We start from the raw sequence: 21754 nt of genomic DNA on the forward strand, positions 1-21754 counted from the left end.
AAGCGTGCATCCTGGTTCCTTGGAAGCCAGCCAGCTCTGCAGCAGACTGAACTTTTGGGGGAGGAATCTACTTTATTAGCTAGAAAAGTAACTATTAATATGTGTAGGCCTTAGTTCGCTTTTTGTGATTTTGTTTTAAATTGTAATCATTTGTGTCCATCACTCTCTCTTGTTACTAGTTGATCTCTATTCTTTCTTAAATAAACCTACTTTTGTTTTATTATAAGGGCTCATATGTGCTACGTGTCATACAGGAGCAGTGGTTTAATGTAAAACTAGTAAGCTGGGGCCCACTGCTCCTTTGCGGGCAGCAGATCTGTGAGTAGCCAGTGTCAGGGGCTGGATATCACAGGGGAACATTTCAAAGGGATTGGGATGCACCTGTTGCTAACCCATAAGGCAAAGGTAGGACTGGCTTGGCCTGGAGGAGAATGCTTAAGTGGCTGACAGGCTGATAGTGGTCGGGAGCTAACACCCAGCAACCACTGGCAAGGCTACCTCTCACTAGAGGCAAGGGGTGACAAGGGAATTCACAGTCCTGGGCACCCAAGAACTCTCCCAGCACCACACAATGGAATATGCAGAAACCTCCAAGAGCAAATCCCAACAGAAAGCACTTAAGAATGACTAAATAAATTGATTTACTCAAGAACTGGCCTAACTAGCTGATTAAACTACAGCCAGTATAATTATCCAATACAAGAGGGACTGGATGGAGAAAACAAAGCAAAAAGGTATGAGCAAGGTGACTCTTCTTTGATCACTGTAGCTTTGGCTGGCCAGCATCCATCTTGCCACATTCTCACTAAGTCTTTGTTTTTTAACTGTGGAAGCGGTTGTGATGCTGTATGATTGAAATATGACTATTTATATAAATGATATTGCCACTGTTCGACAATTGCAACAGATCTTGTACAAAGTATGTCATGTAAGGTGTCAATGGGAAAGTTATGATTTGCTAAGTATGATTATCCTGTTTATATGCATGTATCATTTTTTGTATCTGAAGTTACGAATATTGGCTATATACCTGTATCACCATTGTGTTTGTTCCTGGGTTAACGCCCACAAGGTAGTTTACATCCAGCCTAGCTAACACATAGTGAATGGACTTTTCAAGCTTCATTGCCCATTAAGGACACTTAACTCTCACAATGGGCCACAGGAGAAACTCATCCTACTCAGCAAGTCTTCCTGTGGATGCCTGAGCACAGATATGTCCAATGGCTATCCTCTGTGAGTCAGCAAGCCATGTAAGGACATGTGATATGCTCATGTGACCCTAGACTCCATCTTGTGCCAGTAAGTTTCAACAGACAGGGGCTGTAGGCTTTGTTTGGGACAGTAAAATTCCAAGCACATGGCAGAGGATATAAAAGACCCCTGAAACATCTCCATGTTGCCTCTTTCCTGCTCTCGTTCTCTGGATTATGGATTTACAACTAAAAGGAGAATTCTGAACTATGGACCGCGGTCTTTCCAATGTTTTGGAAATTACCAGAGAGACTTTACAAGCCAGCAGCCTAGAACATCACTGCTACAAACCTGATACGAGAACATTGCCATTACTGTGTGTATATGATCTATTAACCATTTCTAACTCTCTTCTTTTCTCTTATAAATAAACCTTTATATTTTAGTTACTAAAGGATCAGCAGCAGTGTGATTATTGGGTAAGATCTGAGTTACATATTGACCTGACTATGTGGCTGATCTCTTGAGATCAGAAGAACCCTTTGTTTGATTAAAGTGGTTTTCCACAACCATTCATCATAAAATCTAGTGTCCGGGTGGCGAAATAAGGGCTGGAATGCCATTTTTGACTTCTTGTTAACCAATGTGGTGAGACAGAAGTTTACTTTAGTTACTGGCTGGTATATTTAGTGATAGAATAACCACCACTTTGGGGTGAGTCTGCCCTATTTCTCAGCAGTTTGTCCTGAATCTGGTATTCTCAGCTGTGACCCACTGAGCCACAGTGACAGAGGTCTTAGTTCTTTATTATAAGATTTTGTCTGACTTCGCGTTCCCATTGTTTTCCTCACTATCACAGACTCCTTTGTCATCCTATGTTTTTGTCCCATACCTGGTAATTGAGTATTTATATGTGTGTTGTACAGGAGTTCACCAGATGACTTTCCACAGTTGAATAGTGCTAAATACAGAACATCTCTTGCATCCATTGCTTTTTTGAGTAAGTTCTTCTCTATACATACTCCACATTCAGCTAATCCATTACCTAGAGGATACCTAGGACTCAATGTCTCATGAAGAAAGTCAGACATTTTAGCAAAGTCCGGGAACTCCCTATTCTTGAACTGCGGTCCCTTGCCAATTATTACTGTCCTTGAAATTCCATGATGTGCACATATGGATTTAATGTGCCTGACAACTGTTGCTCCTGTGGTATCTTGAAGGGTAACTACTTCTGGGAAACTGGTAAAGTAGGCCCATTATAACCAGGTGGTCATGTCTTCTGAGGTTGAGCATGCTAGTTCCAGCTTTGTCCCATGGAGTGGCAAGTTGTTCGGGCCATAGCATAGGTTCTTTCTGCTGGGAATCTTTCTACTTCTGACACATTCCACACCTGCTCATAGACATTTCTTTGATGTCATTATTTATCTTTGGTCAAATCACAACTTCTCAAACTCTCCTATTTTATTTGGTCATTCCTAGGAACCTTTTGTGTATGCATTCCATTATTTCCCTTTCAGTCACCGTGGGAACCACAATCTGTGTCCCCTTCAACAGCACTCCTGAGATCAATGAAAGCTATTTTAATAGTGGGAATAGGCAGGTGGGAAACGCTATTTTCCCCTCCTTTACTTAGCACTTGTACCACAGCTTGCAGCATTTCGTCTTAAGCTGTTTCTGTCTCCACTTCATCCCATATGCCTAGAAATACCACACATGGCACTTTTATTATGTTCACATGTATGTTTACTGCTTGTTCCAGATCATCAGGCTGCGTATTATCTGATGGAGGATATGCTCTTGAGATTGTCTACCATTACTAAGGGGCATCCACATTGGAACTCCAGGGTCACATCTTACATCTGCATTATCAGTAGTGGTCACTGTGTCACTCCACCTCCCATTTTGTGTATTTCAGTCAGTGGTTTGTGATCAGTTTCTGCTTTGAAGCTATGACCAGAGAGAAAATTGTGAAATCTTGTACATCCGCAAGCCAGACCCCTTGTCTCTTTTTCAATTTGTGTGTACATCGTCTCTGCAGCTGTCATAGCCCCGGATGCATGCAAGACTGGCAGCCAATCAGTTCCATGACACTGTAATAGTACAGCTCTGAGCCATCCTTTCGAGGCGTTTGTGGAGAGTTTGATGACTTTCAATGGGTTAAAAAAAGTGCAGCACTTGAGGTGATGTCAGAATGTGCTTTAAATCATTGAACTTTCTTTCATGGTTTGGCATCCATGTCCATTCGGTGACTTTGTGGAGGAGATGTTTTTGTGAACTTGTTACCCGAAGTTCTTTCAACCCAAAGCTCTTGGTAACTTTTCCTCTGTGCAAGGTGGTGTCAGGAAATACATCAGGGGAGACACGGCCGTCCAGCCGATAGATGGCTGGCACAAACAGGACAATACAAGAGTGCTTTCACTTAAAGCTAAACTTTACTTAGTCTCAAGCACTTATACACATGTCTGCAACAGGTTAGTAAAACATCCCCAACCCTTGACAATTACCAAAGCTGAGTGTGGCTCTTGAGTGGCACGGCGGCAGCCCATCTGCTAGTGGGGAACACAAGATGCATCCAGAGGGAGAATCCAGTCCTGAAGAGTCTCCCTACCTCAAATTTGTCCCCCTTATTTATACGTTAGTAAAAGAATGACATGTCCCTTAAAGCAAACTTGTTAAGTAAGCAGTTTCAATGGTCAAGCGAGAGGTTCCTTCTGATTATCGATTAACCAGGTGTGGGTTTTTCCAGAGTTTGCAGCCTTGAGGCCCCAATAAACATTCCTGAGGCACATCCTGTTCTTCTAAGATGCATGTATCAGCATGTTTTGCAGTTATGTAACTGGTTCTGTAAATCAGGGTGTACAAGCAATGTTTGTAAAGCACTTGAATCCATTCCAAGGGGCACAGGTGTTACAATAGAATACAAAGTATAAGACACCTTTAACTGACTATATTTAAATTCGGGTACATGCAATTCGAAATCACATCCCCTAATTGCTATAATATGACAGAATCATTTATAACATAATTTCATTTGTCTGCCAATACCTCTATGTTAGTAGCATCCAGCACTTCAATTTCTAATCCAGTTCCCATCCAGACCAGTTCAATACATGTCTTGGGAGCCTTTTCTTTAGGCTACCCACCCTCCTGGCTGCCAGGCAAAATCCAATAGCCTTCAGTAGTTCACACTGAGATAGTATTAGGGCAGCTATATCGTCACTGGGCCTTTCTTTCCTTATATCCAATGCCATACAACACCCAGGTGCATTCAGCTGGGCTTTCATGCTGGAAGTTAACTAGGAAGTAATAATTGGCAAGTCTTATTCTTTTAGTAACCCGTGGTTTTACATACCCTTTTTTCCCTTGGTAATTTCACTTTGTGCTTTAAAACTTTTTATGTCCATCCTTTTATTCCCACCAACAGATACACCTTGTGTCTCATGCATATTTTGCTTTTAAATGTGCCTTTACCACCTAGGGATGTTTCCCTGTTATCAGACTGGCGTTTCTGTAAATACAATTAAAATGCTTGTTAATCCTTTTCTGCATAATGTAGTATTTCCGTTTTTGTAACACAATACACAACAATGCTAGCAACAAGACAAACAACACAAGACAAAACATAAAACACAAAACACAATCTTTGCTGCGACAGTAGATCCATGGTATTCTGGGTTGCTCTTTAGTTGGTACCAGCTTTTGCTGATTCTCTGAAAGACAAAAAGAACATGTTTCTAACCCCTTTGGGGGGGGCAGATTATTGCCTAAAATATCCATTCCTTTCACAAATATCCTTGCTGATTGAATCATAGACTTTAAGGTCAGAAGGGACCATGATGATCGTCTAGTCTGACCTCTTGCACAACGCAGACCACAGAATCACACCTGCGCACTTCTGTAACAAACACCTAACCTATGTCTGAGTTATGGAAGTTCCCAAGTCGTGGTTTAAAGACTTCAAGGTGCAGAGAATCTTCCAGCAAGTGACCTGTGCCCCACGCTGCAGAGAAAGGCAAAAAAACCCCAGGGCTTCTGCCAATCTGCCCTGGAGGAAAATTCCTTCCCAACCCCATCTAACATCCCATCACAGGCCATTGGGCATATTTACCGCTAATAGTCAAAGATCAATTAATTGCCAAAATTAGGCTATCCCATCATACCATCCCCTCCATAAACTTATCAAGCTTAGTCTTGAAGCCAGATATGTCTTTTGCCTCCACTGCTCCCCTTGGAAGGCTGTTCCAGAACTTCACTCCTCTGATGGCTAGAAACCTTCATCTAATTTCAAGTCTAAACTTCCAAATGGCCAGTTTATATCCATTTGTTCTTGCGTCCACATTGGTACTGAGCTTAAATAATTCCTCTCCCTCCCTGGTATTTATCCCTCTGATATATTTATAGCGAGCAATCATATCTCCCCTCAGCCTTCTTTTGGTTAGGCTAAACAAGCCAAGCTTTTTGAGTCTCCTTTCATAAGACAGGTTTTCCATTCCTCGGACCATCCTAGTAGCCCTTCTCTGTACCTGTTCCAGTTAGAATTCATCCTTCTTAAATATGGGAGACCAGAACTGCACACAATATTCCAGATGAGGTCTCACCAGTGCCTTATATAATGGTACTAACACCTCCTTATCTCTACTGGAAATACCTCGCCTGATGCATCCCAAGACCGTATTGCAGGCAAAACAGAGGAATTACCCCGATACTTTCCTGTGTTTTTGTTCTATAGGCAGGCTAGGTTTCAATGGCTCCTACCTTTTAAGGGTTTAGGGGAAATTATTCCACTGTTCAGTTATTAAATTCATGAGGTGGTGTACCTCAGTTTTTCTTCTTATACAGCAGACCAAGTTTGTAATGTTCTTTCTGCTGTGCTAAGTTTTAAGTGTATTCACAGGTAATAGCTGAGAAGCATCATTACCATATGACCTTAAAGGTTTTTTTCAAAAATCATACACACTATACATTGTTACAGGGGCACTTCTTAACATTAAATTTATCCCAATGTTTAATATTAACATCAAATCTATTAAAAACTTCAGATTTTAGCACTGCATACACACACAAAAAGAATATTTTTCCTACTTAGGGTTAACCTGTCCCTCTCTTATTTTTAGGTTTGACTTCTTTTTCCACCTTCCTCTATCAGGAAGGTAATTTGCATTTTTACAGATGCTTTCCGGCTTGCTTTTGAATCCAAAGCCATCAGCAGGTCAGAGACCCTCTCTTAAAAGGAGACACAATCAACTTCCACCTGAGTTTTGATTTCTTTTCACTTTCAGCTTCTGCTTCCAAAACACACAGTGATCTGAAAAAGACAACACAGCCTATTCTGGCTCCTTTTAGAGCCCTAATAGGATTTTAGTTAAGCAGCATGTTTCGTTTGCATTTCTTTGCACAATGTCCTGGGAAAAATGCACATTCCTTTCAGAGTTTAACTTCTATAACATTATATTAGCCATATCCAGAGATGAGCTGCCAAAATCTTAACAACTGGTTCCCTATAAAAAGTTCTGATTTAAGGGATGTGCCCCAGTATGTATTTTTTGTACCAAAACAGGGTGACCATATGTCCGTATTTTCCCAGGAGGGGAAATCACCTTCCAGACGGTGATTTAAGAACCAAAAAGCCTGACCTGTCCGGGAAAATACGGGTGTATGTTAACCCTGCCCAAAGTTCTTTTTTAAAAAGATGGGCCTGAACTAGAAATGAGCTCCGTTTCACATGTGTGGGTCCCTGCCACTCCCTGGGGTGTGCTAGGGTGACAAGATGTCCCAATTTTATAGGGACAGTTCCGATTTTGGGGTCTTTTTCTTATATAGGTGCCTACTAACCCCCACCCGCTGTCCTGATTTTTCACACTTGCTGTCTGGTCACCCTAGGGTGTGCACATGCATGGGTCCCAGCTGCTCCCTGCCCCCCTCATTGAAGCAGGTGTGCAGGGTTACTGCCCTGGGAACTGCAGGGCATCAGTGAATGTGGGGCCAGCTGCAGACAGGGGCGTGGGGCAGGGCTAGCTGGAGGCAGGGGGTGCAGGGCAGAGGGTGCGGGGCTGGCTGGAGACAGGGGCTAGTGCAGGCAGGGCATGGGGTGCAGGGGTGGCTGGAGATGGGCTGGCTGAAGGCAGGGGGTGCGGGGGTGGCTGGAGATAGGGGCTGGCTGCAGGCAGGGGGTGCGGGGGTGGCTGGAGATAGGGGCTGGCTGCAGGCAGGGGGTGCGGGGGTGGCTGGAGGCAGGGGCTGGCTGCGGGCAGGGTGGTGGGTATTCATGGGGAGAGCAGCAGGATGCAGCCCAGGCCCAGCAGAGCAGCCGGGGACCCACCAGGCAGCAGCGGGAGCCCCAGGGCCAGGGGAGCAGCAGCAGCACCAGGGCTCGTGCCCAGGGCCAGGCGGCAGCCCACATGGCTCCCGCAGTGCAGCGCCCCCAGCAACCGGAGGAGGAATTACATCCCTTCCCGGCCGGAGCCCATCAAAGCCTCAGCGCCCCCTGCAGGGAAGCGGGTTAACAACCGGTTCTAAAACTGCTTCAAAATTTAACAACCGGTTCGTGCGAACCGGCTCCAGCTCACCACTGGCCATATCAATTTTTACATAAAGTGTAACAGTTTCTTTTGTGCTCACACAGTTTCCATGAACCTTTATCAAAGTGACAGTCTGATTACTCAGAGCCACCTTAAGGCTCAGTGTTTCTAATATTGCTTCCTTTTTTTTTGTGCACCTCACCCCTGCTGTTGCTCCAGAGGGGCACTGTCTTTTTTTCTTTTTTTAACTTCTTATACTACAGCTCTTATCTGCTATTTTGTTACCAAAAAAAAAAAGGATCCAGAATTTCTCCCCATTCTCCTGGGTTTTCTCCTGCATTCTCCTGCAACTCCTGTTGCAGCCAGGACTTTGGTCTTTTAAAAAAAAAATATTGAACTGTATAAAGCATTAAGGTACCTTAAGGGTTAAATGCTAAATACCAAAGCCAAACACCACTAGTCACCTTTGTCTGGCAAAAAAAGTGTTTCTCAGTTTTGCAACTTTGAATGAAAGATTCAGATGGCTTTTTAGTGGTGTTATTTAAAACCAAACCAAACCAAAAAAACAATTTATCTTAAACCCACAAAACAGAGTTTCACAAGACAGGAGTGCCGGCGTTGGTCCCAAACATTCCACACACTTACACAGTATATCTATACACACACACACAGATATACCCACAAGCATACTCTTCTCCTTCACACCCCTTACACTGCTTTAATTTTTACACAGCTGTACATAGATTACATCGGTATATATTTGGGGTCAGGTAAGTTCCCATAGAAACCCCTTATGTTCTTTTGGTAAATTTGACTAATTGTTCAGTCAAATGATTCAAAGCAGACTGTCTTTTTGCCGGGCTTATTTACAAACATTCCTTTGGAAAAGGGCCCATTTTGCCTTCAGAATAGCTGCAAAGAAACCAAGAATCTTTTTCTATAACACTTTTTCTGTTAACATTTGTACAAGGTTCAACTGCTTAATTCCCTCAAGCCTCTGCAGAGTTAATTTCTCACTCTCTTTATCTGTTGCCTGCCTGCTTGTCTGGGCCTGATCCTGCTTTTCTCCCTGAACCGCCCCTTCCCATGGGCCCCGCCTTGTCCCACTAAGAATTTAGCAAGGAGGGTGGGTTCTTCAACTAGCCCCCACCCCTCCTGGTCCCTTTTCTTTGTTCCCTTTCTCTCTTGTTGCTCTGGGGTGGTCATTCTGCCAGATAGGTAGCGACCCTTTCTGACAGAAGGCACAGGTACTTTGCTGTTGTTTACTGTGTTAGACTATCAGTTCTGTCCAGAAGCCCTTAGGCTGCCTGCAGTGTCTCCATTGAATTCGTTACCAGCACAAAATTCTCTGTTACTCACACATTCAAGGGCACCCACTTTTTCCCCAGTTCCTAGGGCTCCAGGCAAAAAGCACCTAACTTTACCCCTCTGTGGGCTCTGCGCTCTTCTCTTCCATGGGCTCCGGCAAGTACCCATTCCCTGTGGACTCAGAGCTAACTCCCTTTTCCTGTGGACTCAGGGCTTAATCTTTTGTGGGTTTACGGGGTCTTTTACTAGTGAAAGAGCCTTACACAGTAATATACTACATAACCTCTATTTCTTAACAATCATCAAAACAGAATGCACACACATACAGTGCTCACCACTCCCAATAAGACAGATGGACTTTTCCTGATGGCCAGTCAGAATTAGGTCCACCTGGGGGACTCCAGTTTCTGCACGGTGTCATTGGCAGAGTGTTAAGGTCTGGCAGCTCTGATTTTTGGGGCTGTGTCCTGGAGTTGGTTCCCTGTTTCTGGACATCATTTCTCCACCTGAGCAGGCAATCAGCCTGAGTTCTGAGTGCCAGTAACGGAATGTATTCAAAAATTAACTTGCAAACTGTGACACAGGAATTTGTAGGGAGTGACCCCACCCCGCCGTTTTTACCTCCTATTGCAATGGACAAACTACAAACTATTTGTACCATCTGTCTCCTTCCTCTCTACCAATCCTTGCTGGGGCCTCCAAATTCTGTTACCCGGGGTTCTTTCAACCCAAAGCTCTTGGTAACTTTTACTCTATGCGAGGTGGTGTCAGAAAATACATCAGGGGAGACACAGCTGTCCAACCGATAGATGGCTGGCACAAACAGGACAATACAAGAGTGCTTTCACTTAAAGCTAAACTCTACTTAGTCTCAAGCACTTATACACATGTCTGCAACAGGTTAGTAAAACATCCCCAACCCTTGACAATTATCAAAGTTGAGTGTGGCTCTCGAGTGGCATGGCGGCAGCCCATCTGCTAATGGGGAACACAAGATGCATCCAGAGGGAGAGTCCAGTCCTGAAGAGTCTCCCTACCTCAAACTTTTTCCCCTTATTTATACATTAGTAAAAGAATGACATGTCCCTTAAAGCAAACTTGTTAAGTAAGCAGTTTCAATGGTCAAGCGAGAGGTTCCTTCTGATTATCGATTAACCAGGTGTGGGTTTTTCCAGTGTTTGCAGCCTTGAGGCCCCAATAGACATTCCTGGGGCACATCCTGTTCTTCTAAGATGCATGTATCAGCAACTTCAACACAATTCTTATCAGGAAGGATGGGGGTCAAGCTGCCCTTTCTGTGGCACCCAAAATCCCCCCTCCCCTCCTGCCTTGGTTAAGCTAAGCCTGCTGACTTGGCTGCTTTTAGCAATAAGCCATAGTGGTTTCAGGCACTTTACTGGTTTGCCAAAGTCTCCCCATACAAGCTGTGCAAGCTGTATAGTTAGGTATGAACTTGTTGGTGTAATTCAACATGCCTACTTGCCTTTTCATTGCCGTTTTATGTTCAATATTGTCTGAATCTTTTCTTCATTGGGCAAGATTCCCTTGAAGGTTAGTCTCTTTCCTAAGTATGTTATTTCTGTTGTTTGAAATTGACATTTGGCCTTCTTCAGTTTAAGGTTATTAGCTCATACAAATTTCCAGTACTCTATTTATTGTTCCTGATGTTCAGTGACAGTGCTTCCCCAAATTATTATATCATCAGTGAACACTTTCATGCCTGCTAGACCCTTTAGCATCTGGTGAAATACTTCTAAAACTGAACATATTTCAAAAAAGCAATCTTAGGAAGCAGGATCTGCCAAATGGTGTGCTGAAGTGCAGATCTTGGCGCTCTCATTGTCCAAGGGGAATCTGCCAAAATCCTGCTGATGCATCTAATATGTTGAAGAATTTGGCTCCTGCCATCTCAGACAATAGTTCACTGCTTGTGGGCAAGTGGAACTGTTCCTTTTTATGTTGTTATTCAGCTCCTTAGCATCCATACACAACCGTAAGTCCTCTCCTTTTTCTCTTTATATAGACTTTATATTTATTCTTTCCTTGTTTTCTCTGTGATTACTCAGGCATGAACCTAATCTACTGGTTCCTCTATTCTCCAGATGATACCATTTGCTGTCATGTTTTCCAGCTCCTCTGCTAGCCTTTTTCCTAAGGCTTGGGGAACCTTACGTGCAGTATGCACCACAGGCTCTTCATCTTCTCCTAACCACTAATATGTTACTGGGAGGCACCCATTTCCTATGTTTACATCTTCATATGACACTATTCATATCTGGCTCTGTGTCGTCTTTCTGTCTCTCTATGGCATACATCCTCTTAACAAGACCAAGCACCTCATGTGTGTAGGCCTAAGACTGCTTGCTTGCCTCTGGGTACCACCACAAATTATTGGTTTATCATTTTCTCTTTGTATTTAAGTAACCACATGCACTCTCCTAATGCTGAATTGTTCCTCCATTATAGTCTTTCACACACTCTTTTGACTCTTCCACTTTTATGTGTTCCTTACATCTCTCTATTTCAGTTTCTATTATAGCATTTACTTGTGCCCCAATGTCTATCTTGTAAGTCACCTAAGTGCCATTTGTGCACATTTTATAATTTCCAGTATTTGAGTTTTCAGTCCCCTCCATTATTGTACTTAAGAACAGCTCTTCCTCCTCACCTGAAGAATCCATTTTTGCACTTCATACATACACTTTACTGCTTTCTCTGCACATTTTAGTATAATGGCTGGGCTTATTACAGCTTCTACATATTTGCCTGAATGCTGAAAATTTCCTATATTCATTCAGGTGGCCACATCACTGGCACTATTTCCTGCTTTCTGTTTTTGTGTCACTGGCCAATTTCCTTTCTGTGAACTTTTCCCATGCTGGTTTAGTTATGGTCCTCACACTCATATGCTCTGTGCCTTTTTCTAGGTTTTTTATTTGTGTTTCTGTTCTGCATATGCATCTTGCCCTTTCCAGCATCACATCCATCTCTCTTAGTAACCACTCACAGACTCTTTTTTTATTGTTACACCTCAAGGACAATCTCGTTTTTAATGAGAGTCTTTTAATATACCATATTCACAGGACTGACTTTTTAGTTTTAAGTCTATGACAACCTCCTCTATACTCTCCCCTTCATTCTGATCCTGAACATCTCTCTCTCATAAGTAACACTTTTTCTGTTTCTATTTTTTCTGGGAGGGGTGGTTCCTTTATTTTTTTGCACTAATCCACAAACATTTTCATTATTCCTTCAAAACCTTCCTCTGTCTCCCCACCACCCTCACTATGGAACACATAGTAGACACCTAGGGCTTCTGTGCTTATCACTGTTAAGAGCAGTGCAGTCTTTTGCTCATCCTCAGTTTATTTGCCCCAGTGAGTTTCACACATTGCTCAAATCGCTGTCTGAGCCATTTCCAGGCACATTCAACATTTCCAGGGAGTCTCAGGTCTGGTGGGGGAGTTGCTTGCAATTGCATGGGCTCTACAGTAGCCATTGCAATGTTATCTTTCACAGATCTACGTTGTGTTTTCCACTCCTGGAACCACGTAGTATCTTACTGACGAGTGAACCAGTGTCAAGATAAACCCTTTATTAGGAATGGAATCCATGTGCAGAATAAGGTAATAAAACTCCCTACTGTTCTGTGTAGCTGTAGACTGGGACTGCCCCATCTGGAGCTTCTTTGTTTCTGCACCAGCAGCAAGCATGTGTCAGGAAACCAAGGACTGCATGAAGAACGTACAAGAAACGTGACATCTCTAGATGTTCTGGAGGACTTTTCTAGAGCACAGGCTCCTTCCCATTTGTGGAGCTCAGTGAATGATGCCACACAACCTCCTCTTCTTTACTTCGGTTAAAACATAGTATACTTTCCCTTATGGATGCTGTGTACATTCTGCAGAACACTTGTCCTAGCCAATGAAACTCCCTCCCTTTTCATTTTTAGTCACTGTCACTTTCTGAGGCTTTTACCCGAGCAGAGTGCTATGGGGCCAAATCCATCCCTGCTGTAACTCTGCCATCAATGCAGCCATTATACCAGGGCTGAATTTGAGCCATTGTATTTGGATTTCCAAATATGCCAGAGAACGTTTCATTCCCTTCCCCCACGCCTGCATAAAAATGATTTAATTTTATTGTAGATATGAAAACATTTCTATAATATTATTATTGTTCATTATTTGGATGACAGTAGCACCTAAACGACCTCAAATCAGGGACTGGGGTCCCTTTGGGCAAGGTGGTTCCACGCTTACTATGTTATTAATAGATTGTAAGATGAGAGAAAACAGGTGAATACAACTACATAAGAACAGGAATCATCTGTATCAAGCTTTAGAACCCTCCAGCACCCCTCCCCTATTTTTTTCTTCACCGTCTAAACTTTGGACCACTTTTTGACTTTAGGACAACATAGAACAAATGGCTTCTTTGTCATAAAACCATTCATTGGACATTGCAGCAGGCCCCCTGTAATAGTATGTTGAGCATGAATCTTTACTGCTTCAAGATTTAAGCTCCTCATATTGGGTGAAATTCTCCCCTGTGCAGAGGGTTAACACAAAGCCTATGCACTCATAAAATCTCACTTACACCCTCAAAACAGGGCTTAAGGCATACGTGGAGCACAGGCCTTGTACTGGCCCCTCAGTAGAGAGTTAATTTTCACCCACTCTGAGAAAGCACACTTTGCCCTTGAACTCTGCATTCCCCATCTCAGCTTGATTTTTTTTCTAGGGCTTTGTCCAGTCTAATTTTAAATCTTTCAAGTGACTGGGTTTCACTTGGGAAATGAATTGCACTGTTGCTATTATTTGTTAAGCTCCGGCAATGTGCTCAAGGCACAAAATAAAAACAGGTTCTGTCTCCAAGAATTTATAAGCTATAAGTCTGACACACAGGATACACCAGGGAAGCCAGAATGGGGAGTTAAAGGCTATGTATTCTAGTGGATGAGGCACTAGACTCAGAGTTAAGGTCTGGGTTCTGCTCTGAACTCTGCCACTCATCTGCTGTGTGACCTCTAGCTAATCACTTCCCCTCTGTTTCCCCAACTACCCTTTATCTGTTTTGTCTATTTAGATTGTAAGTGCTTTGGGGAAGGGTCTGCCTCTTAACATATAATTGTTCAATGCCCAGTGCCACACAGCCCTGATAATGGTAGGGGCCTGTAAGCATTACTATAGTACAAATGATTAATAATAACTTGGAGCCACTAATGCAGTATAACTACAAGGCAACCTGTCTGCATTTTGTGTTTTGTTTCAGAAGCAGAATGTTAGAGCTATTTGCTGTGCTCTCTCTCGTGTTTGCTTTTACATGGAGACTTTATATTTATTCTTTCCTTGTTCTCCTTCATCTGAAATACTGAAAATGGTATTTTCTATTAATTATCCTATTCTTTTAAACATCCTATTTGTATCTCAAATATCAAGATATTTTTCTACATATGCAGACTAAATTTCCATTTCCCCCCCATTTTAGACATAGGTTGCACCTCAACATAAATTGAAAGAAACGTCTCTTTCCTTTACTTTGGAAACCTTTATCCCACTGTGGCTCAAGATTCTTCTCCTCAGGACATGGCATCCCAAGATAAGGAATCCTCAGCTTTGCATGATTGCAGCTAATTCTTATTTATTCTTGGGGGGGGGGGAACACATTTGTCATAATTCTGTCTCTTGGAGTCTGTTCTGATAAATGTTTGGTCACAGGTGTTCGACAAGTCTCTTAGAGACAAGTGTTTCTGATTATCACTCAAAATTATAATAAGAACATTTGGCCAACTTGACTTTCTCGCTGTTCCAGTGGCAGTGAAGAAATTTCTGATCCCATTTGTTTTTACTCTCTCATTTGTCCCCTGCCCTTTTGTCATTCCTCCCCCTTTCAGGCAGACTGATATGACACTAGGCACCCTGTATGCACACCCTCCACACTACTGTGGTAAATAGTTGTGCATAATCTGCCTTGTGAGGTCTCAGATGAAAGCTATCAACACACTGTTTATTAATATCATTGTAAAATGCATATGTTAATGTTATATTTGAAGTTATGAATTCTCTCTGTTTGATGTTTCTAGAACATGTTTAAAACAAGACAGCCTAGCCTAGTTAAAGGCAAAAACAGGTCTGTCTTCGGCAAAAGACTGTGGGTTTACCTCAATTTACATATTAGCTATAAACAAAGCTATCAAGCTAAACCAACAGGTGTTAGCCTGATCCTGAACTCAAGAGACAGAGAATTAACATGCTTCTGTACCCCAGAGGGACACAGGAGGCCTTCCTGATTTGAAAAACAAAGACAATGCCTTTGGGGATATAAGGAACCGAGAGAGACTCCATCTTTACCCTTCACCTTAGGAGACAAACAAACCAAGTGGTTTGACCTCTATGATGGGTCCAGGCCAGGCTAGCCAGTAAAAAGCTGGAAGGGAGACTGCGGGTGAGAGAAACCATCTGGAACAAAGACTGCAACTTGCTAGATTAAGTTTTAGACTTTTAGATGTGTGTTTTCACTTTTACTTGCTTGTAACCATTGCTGCCTTTCTCTCTTATCACTTAATCCATGCTATTTTGTTAATAAATTTGCTTTAGTTTTTCTATAAACAAATTCAATGCTGTATTTGAAGGGAAGGGTGTATTTACCCTAGTTAATTTAATAAACTGTGAGGTACAGGGCAACTTAATAGCTTCAGTGACTGCACAGTGATAGGGGCTGCACATTTCAGAGAAACATCTCTGAGGAGTTTGGGGACTGGAGTTCATGAATTGTTACCTCCTAGGCAAGGTTTGGGTCAGGAGAGCCTTGAGGAGTTTTCTAATGAGGAAGCAGATTGGTGCGGCAGGGAGCTGACACACAGCCTACTCGCCAGCAAAACTCATTCTTGCAGAGGCAGAGAGGTAACACAGTGGGCTCAAGCTGTGGGTATCCCCAGCAGCATGTGACAATTGACTCTGTGCACGTCAGCCTTTCCCGCAGCAGTGTTATTTTTTAAAATATTCTTGGTGCACCACCTAAAAACCCCATTTGTGATGGGGCTTATTGTTTTGAATTTGCCCATTGCTTCCCTCAGATGGAAGCTGTGCAGAACATGGGAATTATCTGTATAATTTTTTATAAATGTTATGTAGCTATATATATATATATATCTGTAGGTTTGGTGGTTAAGGTATTGCTGGTTAAAAGGTAGCTATACCCTGCAGGAGTCTACAAATAATGACTGTATACAAAATTCAATTTCCTGGCTCTCAAAGGATCAATACCACATATCCACTGTGTGAAGAGGAGAAACTCTCAGGAGAAACGCATAAACTAGTCTGGTCAGGTTTGGTTGCCCTGCTCAGAATGCCAGGGGATCTTTTGGCATGAACTCTGAACAAAGAGATATTAGAATGGATAAAAAGACTACCTTCAGGTGACTTAAGGGAAGAGAAACACTGGCTGGGGACTGCTGAAACCTGATGCTGCAGTCAAAATGTGAGGTGAACCACAGAGTCTCACTCTGAGAGATGTATTTCAGTGTCATATAGGAGAGTTATAAAAGAATCACCCACTTACTGGGGACTCAGTTTACAGATAACTATAGTTCCACCTCAGTGATGGAATTACAATGATGGATCATTACAGAAGGCAAAACTAATGCTTAGTCAGACATCTAGCAGAGCTCCTTGCATGTTTAAAGGTAACCTATAAATATAAAATGTGAAAATCAAACACCTTGACTTTCATGGTAAGCTCTTTGAGGCAGTAGCCATCTTTCTGTTATGTGTGTGGACACAGCGCTTGGCATGATGGGGCTCCAATCCCTGACTAGGGCTGATAGGTGCTGTCACAATTCAAATATAATAATTGTTTAGCACAGCATGCTGAATTACTAAAAAAAAGTATGAGGAGAAATTGGCACATTTGGAATGCATTGACAGCTGCACACTGGTATGCCTGGGTTCTCCTCCGAGCTGTGATTCTCTGGGTGCTGTTCCCAGCTTTGTGCCATTGGCTCACTGAGCTACCTTGGGCAAATCACTTAACCACCCTGTGCTTCAGTTTCCCTAGCTGTAAAATAAGAATACCCACATCACAAACGTTTAAGGCTGATTGAAAACCCATTGAAATGAATGGGAGTCCTCCCATTGATTTCAATAGGCTTGGGATCAGCCATTAGTAAGTAGTTAACGTTTGTAAAGGGTCATATCAGTGCCATGTATTTTTATTTTATATGCATATGAATGATATGAATGGTATAGGAGCTGGTTACCGTTAAAATGTCAGCATTTTGCAATAGTTACCACACAGAGCAGCCTATGAGATGCCATAGCTCTTTCCTATATTTAGAATAGGAAAAACTATAGTAACTCAGTAGCTGTGGGCTGGCTTATTAATATTCACAAATCCTATGTATACGTAAAAACTTTTCACTTACACATGAAAGTGTTGAATCACCAGAAGCTGAATCAAAATGGCTCATTTTAGCATCAAATATGTAAAACACTATGAATATTATAGGTGTGGACAGCTCCCAGCACTTGGGTTCAGAGTAGCTAAGAGGGGATATGACAGATGTTGGCAAGAAGATTCTCCTCCTCAATGCCCCCCAAGTAAAAATGTTGAGCCTTTGATGAGCTAAATAAATAATTAGCCACAGAGCTAAAACAGGATCACTCAGTCTTATAACAGTCTGGAAACTAATTCTGATTTCACTTCCGTCCGTGTAACAACACTGACTTTGGTGGAGTTGCACCTGAGTAACACTGCAGTGACTGAGATCAGAATCAAGCCCTTTGTCTCTTTGTTCAGCTCCCGAGGCAGAGCTCAGAGGGACTGCTGTAATGTACTAATTCTTTATATACATCCCCAAACGTTGTCAGACAATTGTTATACTTTAAAACAAGGGCTAGTACAGGAGGGTTTAAATATTTTGAAAACCGGAGAGAGGTGCTAACAGCCCCGGAGACTGAAGTCTTATCTATTGCCTGCCTCTCTCATTCTGGTTCTTAAACTGGTGACCATCACTGCAGTATCAGAGTCCTCTGTCCACAGACAGATGCCATGGGTAGCAGTAAGGCAAGCTTCCCCTACTGTACTCTATGTACCTAGAATTATCTCCTGTGGAGATAAGAGAGGGCTCATTCAGTCTTGGGCCTTGCTGCTGTGACTGTCAAGGGAACTCCCCTAAGGGAGTTGGTTCTTGTAAAGTGGACACTTGTCCATTATGAACTGGACTGAGGTACAATAACTCATTTTACACAAGCCACTGAACAAACACAAGATGGTAACAATTTCTTGTCACTAACAATCTGGGGACTGCTTTGATGACTTTGAGGTTTGGGCTTTCCCTGGATTCATCAACACTTTTATACGTGCTTATTTATTTTGGCAATATCTACCAGTCACCTGTTAAATGCAATGATTCCAGTGCTGACATGATAATGCAGCATTTGCCATCTCTAAAGCATTTCCCTATCTCCTTTTCTCTTCCTCTCAGATTTCTTTTTAGTACTGCAGAACAAGCCAATCTGTGTCCTTTTCCAGGCATGAGACAAAACTTGTGCGGAAAGGGGGGGAAAAATCACCCTAAGATCTAACTGATATGTCACTGTGAAGCACCGTAATGTGGCACTGAATACCCCAGAAGACCTTCAGCAAACCCTCAGCACGCTAAAGCACCACCGGAAATTATCCCAAAACACTTTTTGAGCTACTCTGAAGCAACCTCCAGAGGTCCCTCGTGGGCTTCCTCTTGTCCTGATTTATGGGGATCTCACTTCACCCCAAGGATGAGATTCCAGGAGACACATATTATTATTTTTATAAACTTACTGCCTCTGCCTGTCAAGGTGAAATGATGAATACTGTGTCTTTATCTGGTTGGCTCTAGCTTTTTAGACTATTCGTCCCTCACCGACGACTTTTGCCAGCAGTTCCTTTGTCTGATGCTTAGACGCTGGAAGTTGAATGGTTAAGGGGCAGAATCCTCTGGTGCAAGTAAGGGCTATGCAGTCCAATGGAGGTTGATGCTCATCAACTCTGCATGGAGGGGAAAAGTGAAAAGGTCCCTCTAGGCTAGCTATGGCTGCTAGAGGATAGCTTGGTGGCTAGGCACCATGGCACGTCCTGGGGAACATGGGGACACTCAGGTGGGCTAGAAAAGGGAAGAGGTGCAGCCAATCAGTCCACAACTATACAGAGCCACTGTCCACATCCACCATGTATAGGGTGGTCTGGCCTCAAAGAAGGATTCCATCCCTCTATCACCTGTGGAACTCCTCTATGCAAACTTGCTCATGATTTGCTTAGAAGAGAAAATAACATACCTTGACTAACTATAGCGAGTGCACCTCAGCCTGTGATCTTAGGTAAACAGAGTCAGGCATGCTCAGGCCTTGGATGAGAGACCTCCATGGAGTAAGCATGTGTCACACAAAATGGTGTTAGTAATTTGGGTGCTGGCACTCTTTTCTGGGGCTTTGCCACACCCTGGTCCTGGGGGTCCTATGCTGTTGCATGGTTGAAATGCAACATCAGGTTCCTACATATTTTCAGTATTCTAAAGCACCCATCATCATAGTCTCTAAGTGCTTGTTATTAACAGTCCATCAAATGCAAGAGTAGATGTATTAGTCCCATTGTGCTGTGGAAATTCTAACTCAGTTAATTACTTCCTGCCTAGCTACAAGTTTCCATAATTGCAATTGCTGAGGTTATTCTTTGCTTTTGAATTTTAAAACATTGGTGCATTGGCTTTCTGGTGCAGAGTTGCTGCTATGACCTAACAGAGATGTGGCTGGGTGTCAGTGATTGGTTTAGTGAGCTTTCTTCACCTAGACTGTAAAATGTTTGCAATGAAAGGAGCTGTGTAAATGTAAAGCATTACCACATTGTTAAAAGAAAAGGAGTACTTGTGGCACCTTAGAGACTAACCAATTTATTTGAGCATAAGCTTTCGTGAGCTACAGCTCACTTCATCGGATGCAATAAATTGGTTAGTCTCTAAGGTGCCACAAGTACTCCTTTTCTTTTTGCGAATACAGACTAACACGGCTGTTACTCTGAAACCTGTCACATTGTTAAAGTAATCCAATCCACTCCACTATTGTTAAACAGAGGAGAGAGCTGTGGAGCCATTTATTCATATTTTAAAGCTTAAACTGCCTGCTACATAACATAGATAGATAGATAGATAGAAAGAAATAAAAACTGTTCAGGACTATATACAATACATTTTTCAGTGCTGAATTTATAAGTTAGAGTGCAATGCTACAGAAATCCATAATTTGTACGGTTGTTTATATCAACCTTCATATTAAATACTGCAAAGTAAAACAGGCCCAAATCTATCATAAATGTAATGATTCTGGAGTGTTTTTAAAATGCATGTATTTTAAGCAGGTGTCCACCACAGTCACCCACTACAACTTTAGGCTTCCAGCTCCCAGTCATCGCCTCTCTTAGGTAGAGACCTGCATCTCTCTTCCTCCTGGCTTGGGTTTTTCCAGGCTGCACTACACTGACTACATTGTGATATTCCCAGCAAGACAGACTGCCTAAACAGGCCAGCGTCTGTGCTTTGCTTTCTCCCCAGAGGCTAGGAACAGCATAATTGCCCACAGTTATAAGTTGCCAAACAGCTCTTTCTAAACACATTTATTCTTAAGGTGAAAGCATTACAGAGAAAACAAATTAAAACAACAAATGTTCCTAAACCCATGCTAACGTATTACCAGAGATCACCTATCAGTCTTATGGGGCCCTAGTAGGTTCATCTAACCCTTCCGCAAGGGTTCCCCTCCCCTCCCCTCCCCTCCACCCCACCCTACCTTACCTCACCCACTTGGACAGAAGGTCCTGTCTGTTTGCCGGATCAGAAGGAAGGCCCTGAGTCAGTTTAAACTGAGACTATTTATCCAGAAGTCCTTTCTTTGTCTGTTGGTCTCTGGAGAATCTAGTCTGAACTAGCATATGCAAGCCTCCCCGAGCAGTGATACCTTTCTGGGGGTAGGGTTACAACCTGACTGATTTGCCTGAATACCCACCCACTGCTTTTGTGGAACACAATCATACATAAACCATGAAACAGTGGACCACGAAGATACTGCAGGAAGATGCAATATCTGTCACCTCTCCCTGCTATAGAGGTTACATTACTATCCCAGCCCAGAGTAAGATGTAACTTAGTACAGTAAGGGCTTTCAAGGATATTGCAGGAAGTTGCCATATCTGTCACATCATCATTGCTTTAATCGAAAATACAACCAGCAAGCTAAATGTGGCCTGAGACGTTCTACAGCAATACGTGCAAATATTCTGATCTTTTGTAGTAGTAGTAATAGTTAATATTACATTACGATAGTGCCCAGAAGTCTCAAATCAGAATTGCGGTCCCCATTGTGCAGGGTGCTGCACTAACTTAGAAAAGAACCCAGGTCTCCTAAGGTCTAGGCTAGTGCTTTAACTGCTGTATCTGTGTGGCCACTACTCCGGACACCTGGGTTCTAGTTCCAGCTCTGTCACTGCCCTGGGTAAATCATTTCCCTCTCTGTACTTTTATTTGCCTTCTCTCCCTTTGTTTGCTGATTGTAAGCTCTTCAGGACAGGGCCTTGTGCAATGGGTCCCTGATCTCGGCTGAGTGCACTAGATTCTACTGTAATACAAAACCACATAATGGTTCCTCCGATCTAAGTTTGCTTTAGTAATGGGGCACATTTAAACGTGCTTTATGTTGTGTGCA

General features: G+C 42.7%; 1 protein-coding gene across 13 annotated transcripts in view; it reads right to left on the reverse strand.

Annotated features, from left to right (window-relative positions):
• Positions 1-21754, reverse strand: part of LRFN2 (leucine rich repeat and fibronectin type III domain containing 2) — a 285606-nt gene that overhangs the window by 91482 nt on the left and 172370 nt on the right. Inside the window, exons 3-5 of one of the 13 annotated variants that reach the window (XR_012158198.2) lie at positions 9350-9553; positions 4550-4907; positions 3611-4039 (exon numbers count right to left, since the gene is read on the reverse strand). The exons of 5 other annotated variants lie outside the window; for them this stretch is intronic. Coding sequence is in view for 7 of the 8 variants with exons in the window: in XM_073338580.2 (XP_073194681.1) it covers positions 9355-9553 (199 nt within the window). In the remaining variant the exon portion in view is untranslated. Of the gene's footprint in view, positions 1-3610; positions 4908-9349; positions 9554-21754 lie in introns of those variants that run through there. 7 more of the 13 variants (XM_073338582.2, XM_073338581.2, XM_073338580.2 and 4 more) reach the window with 7 other exon arrangements.

Source organism: Lepidochelys kempii, chromosome 3 (genome assembly GCF_965140285.1).
Source record: "Lepidochelys kempii isolate rLepKem1 chromosome 3, rLepKem1.hap1, whole genome shotgun sequence".
NCBI lineage: Eukaryota > Metazoa > Chordata > Testudines > Cheloniidae > Lepidochelys > Lepidochelys kempii.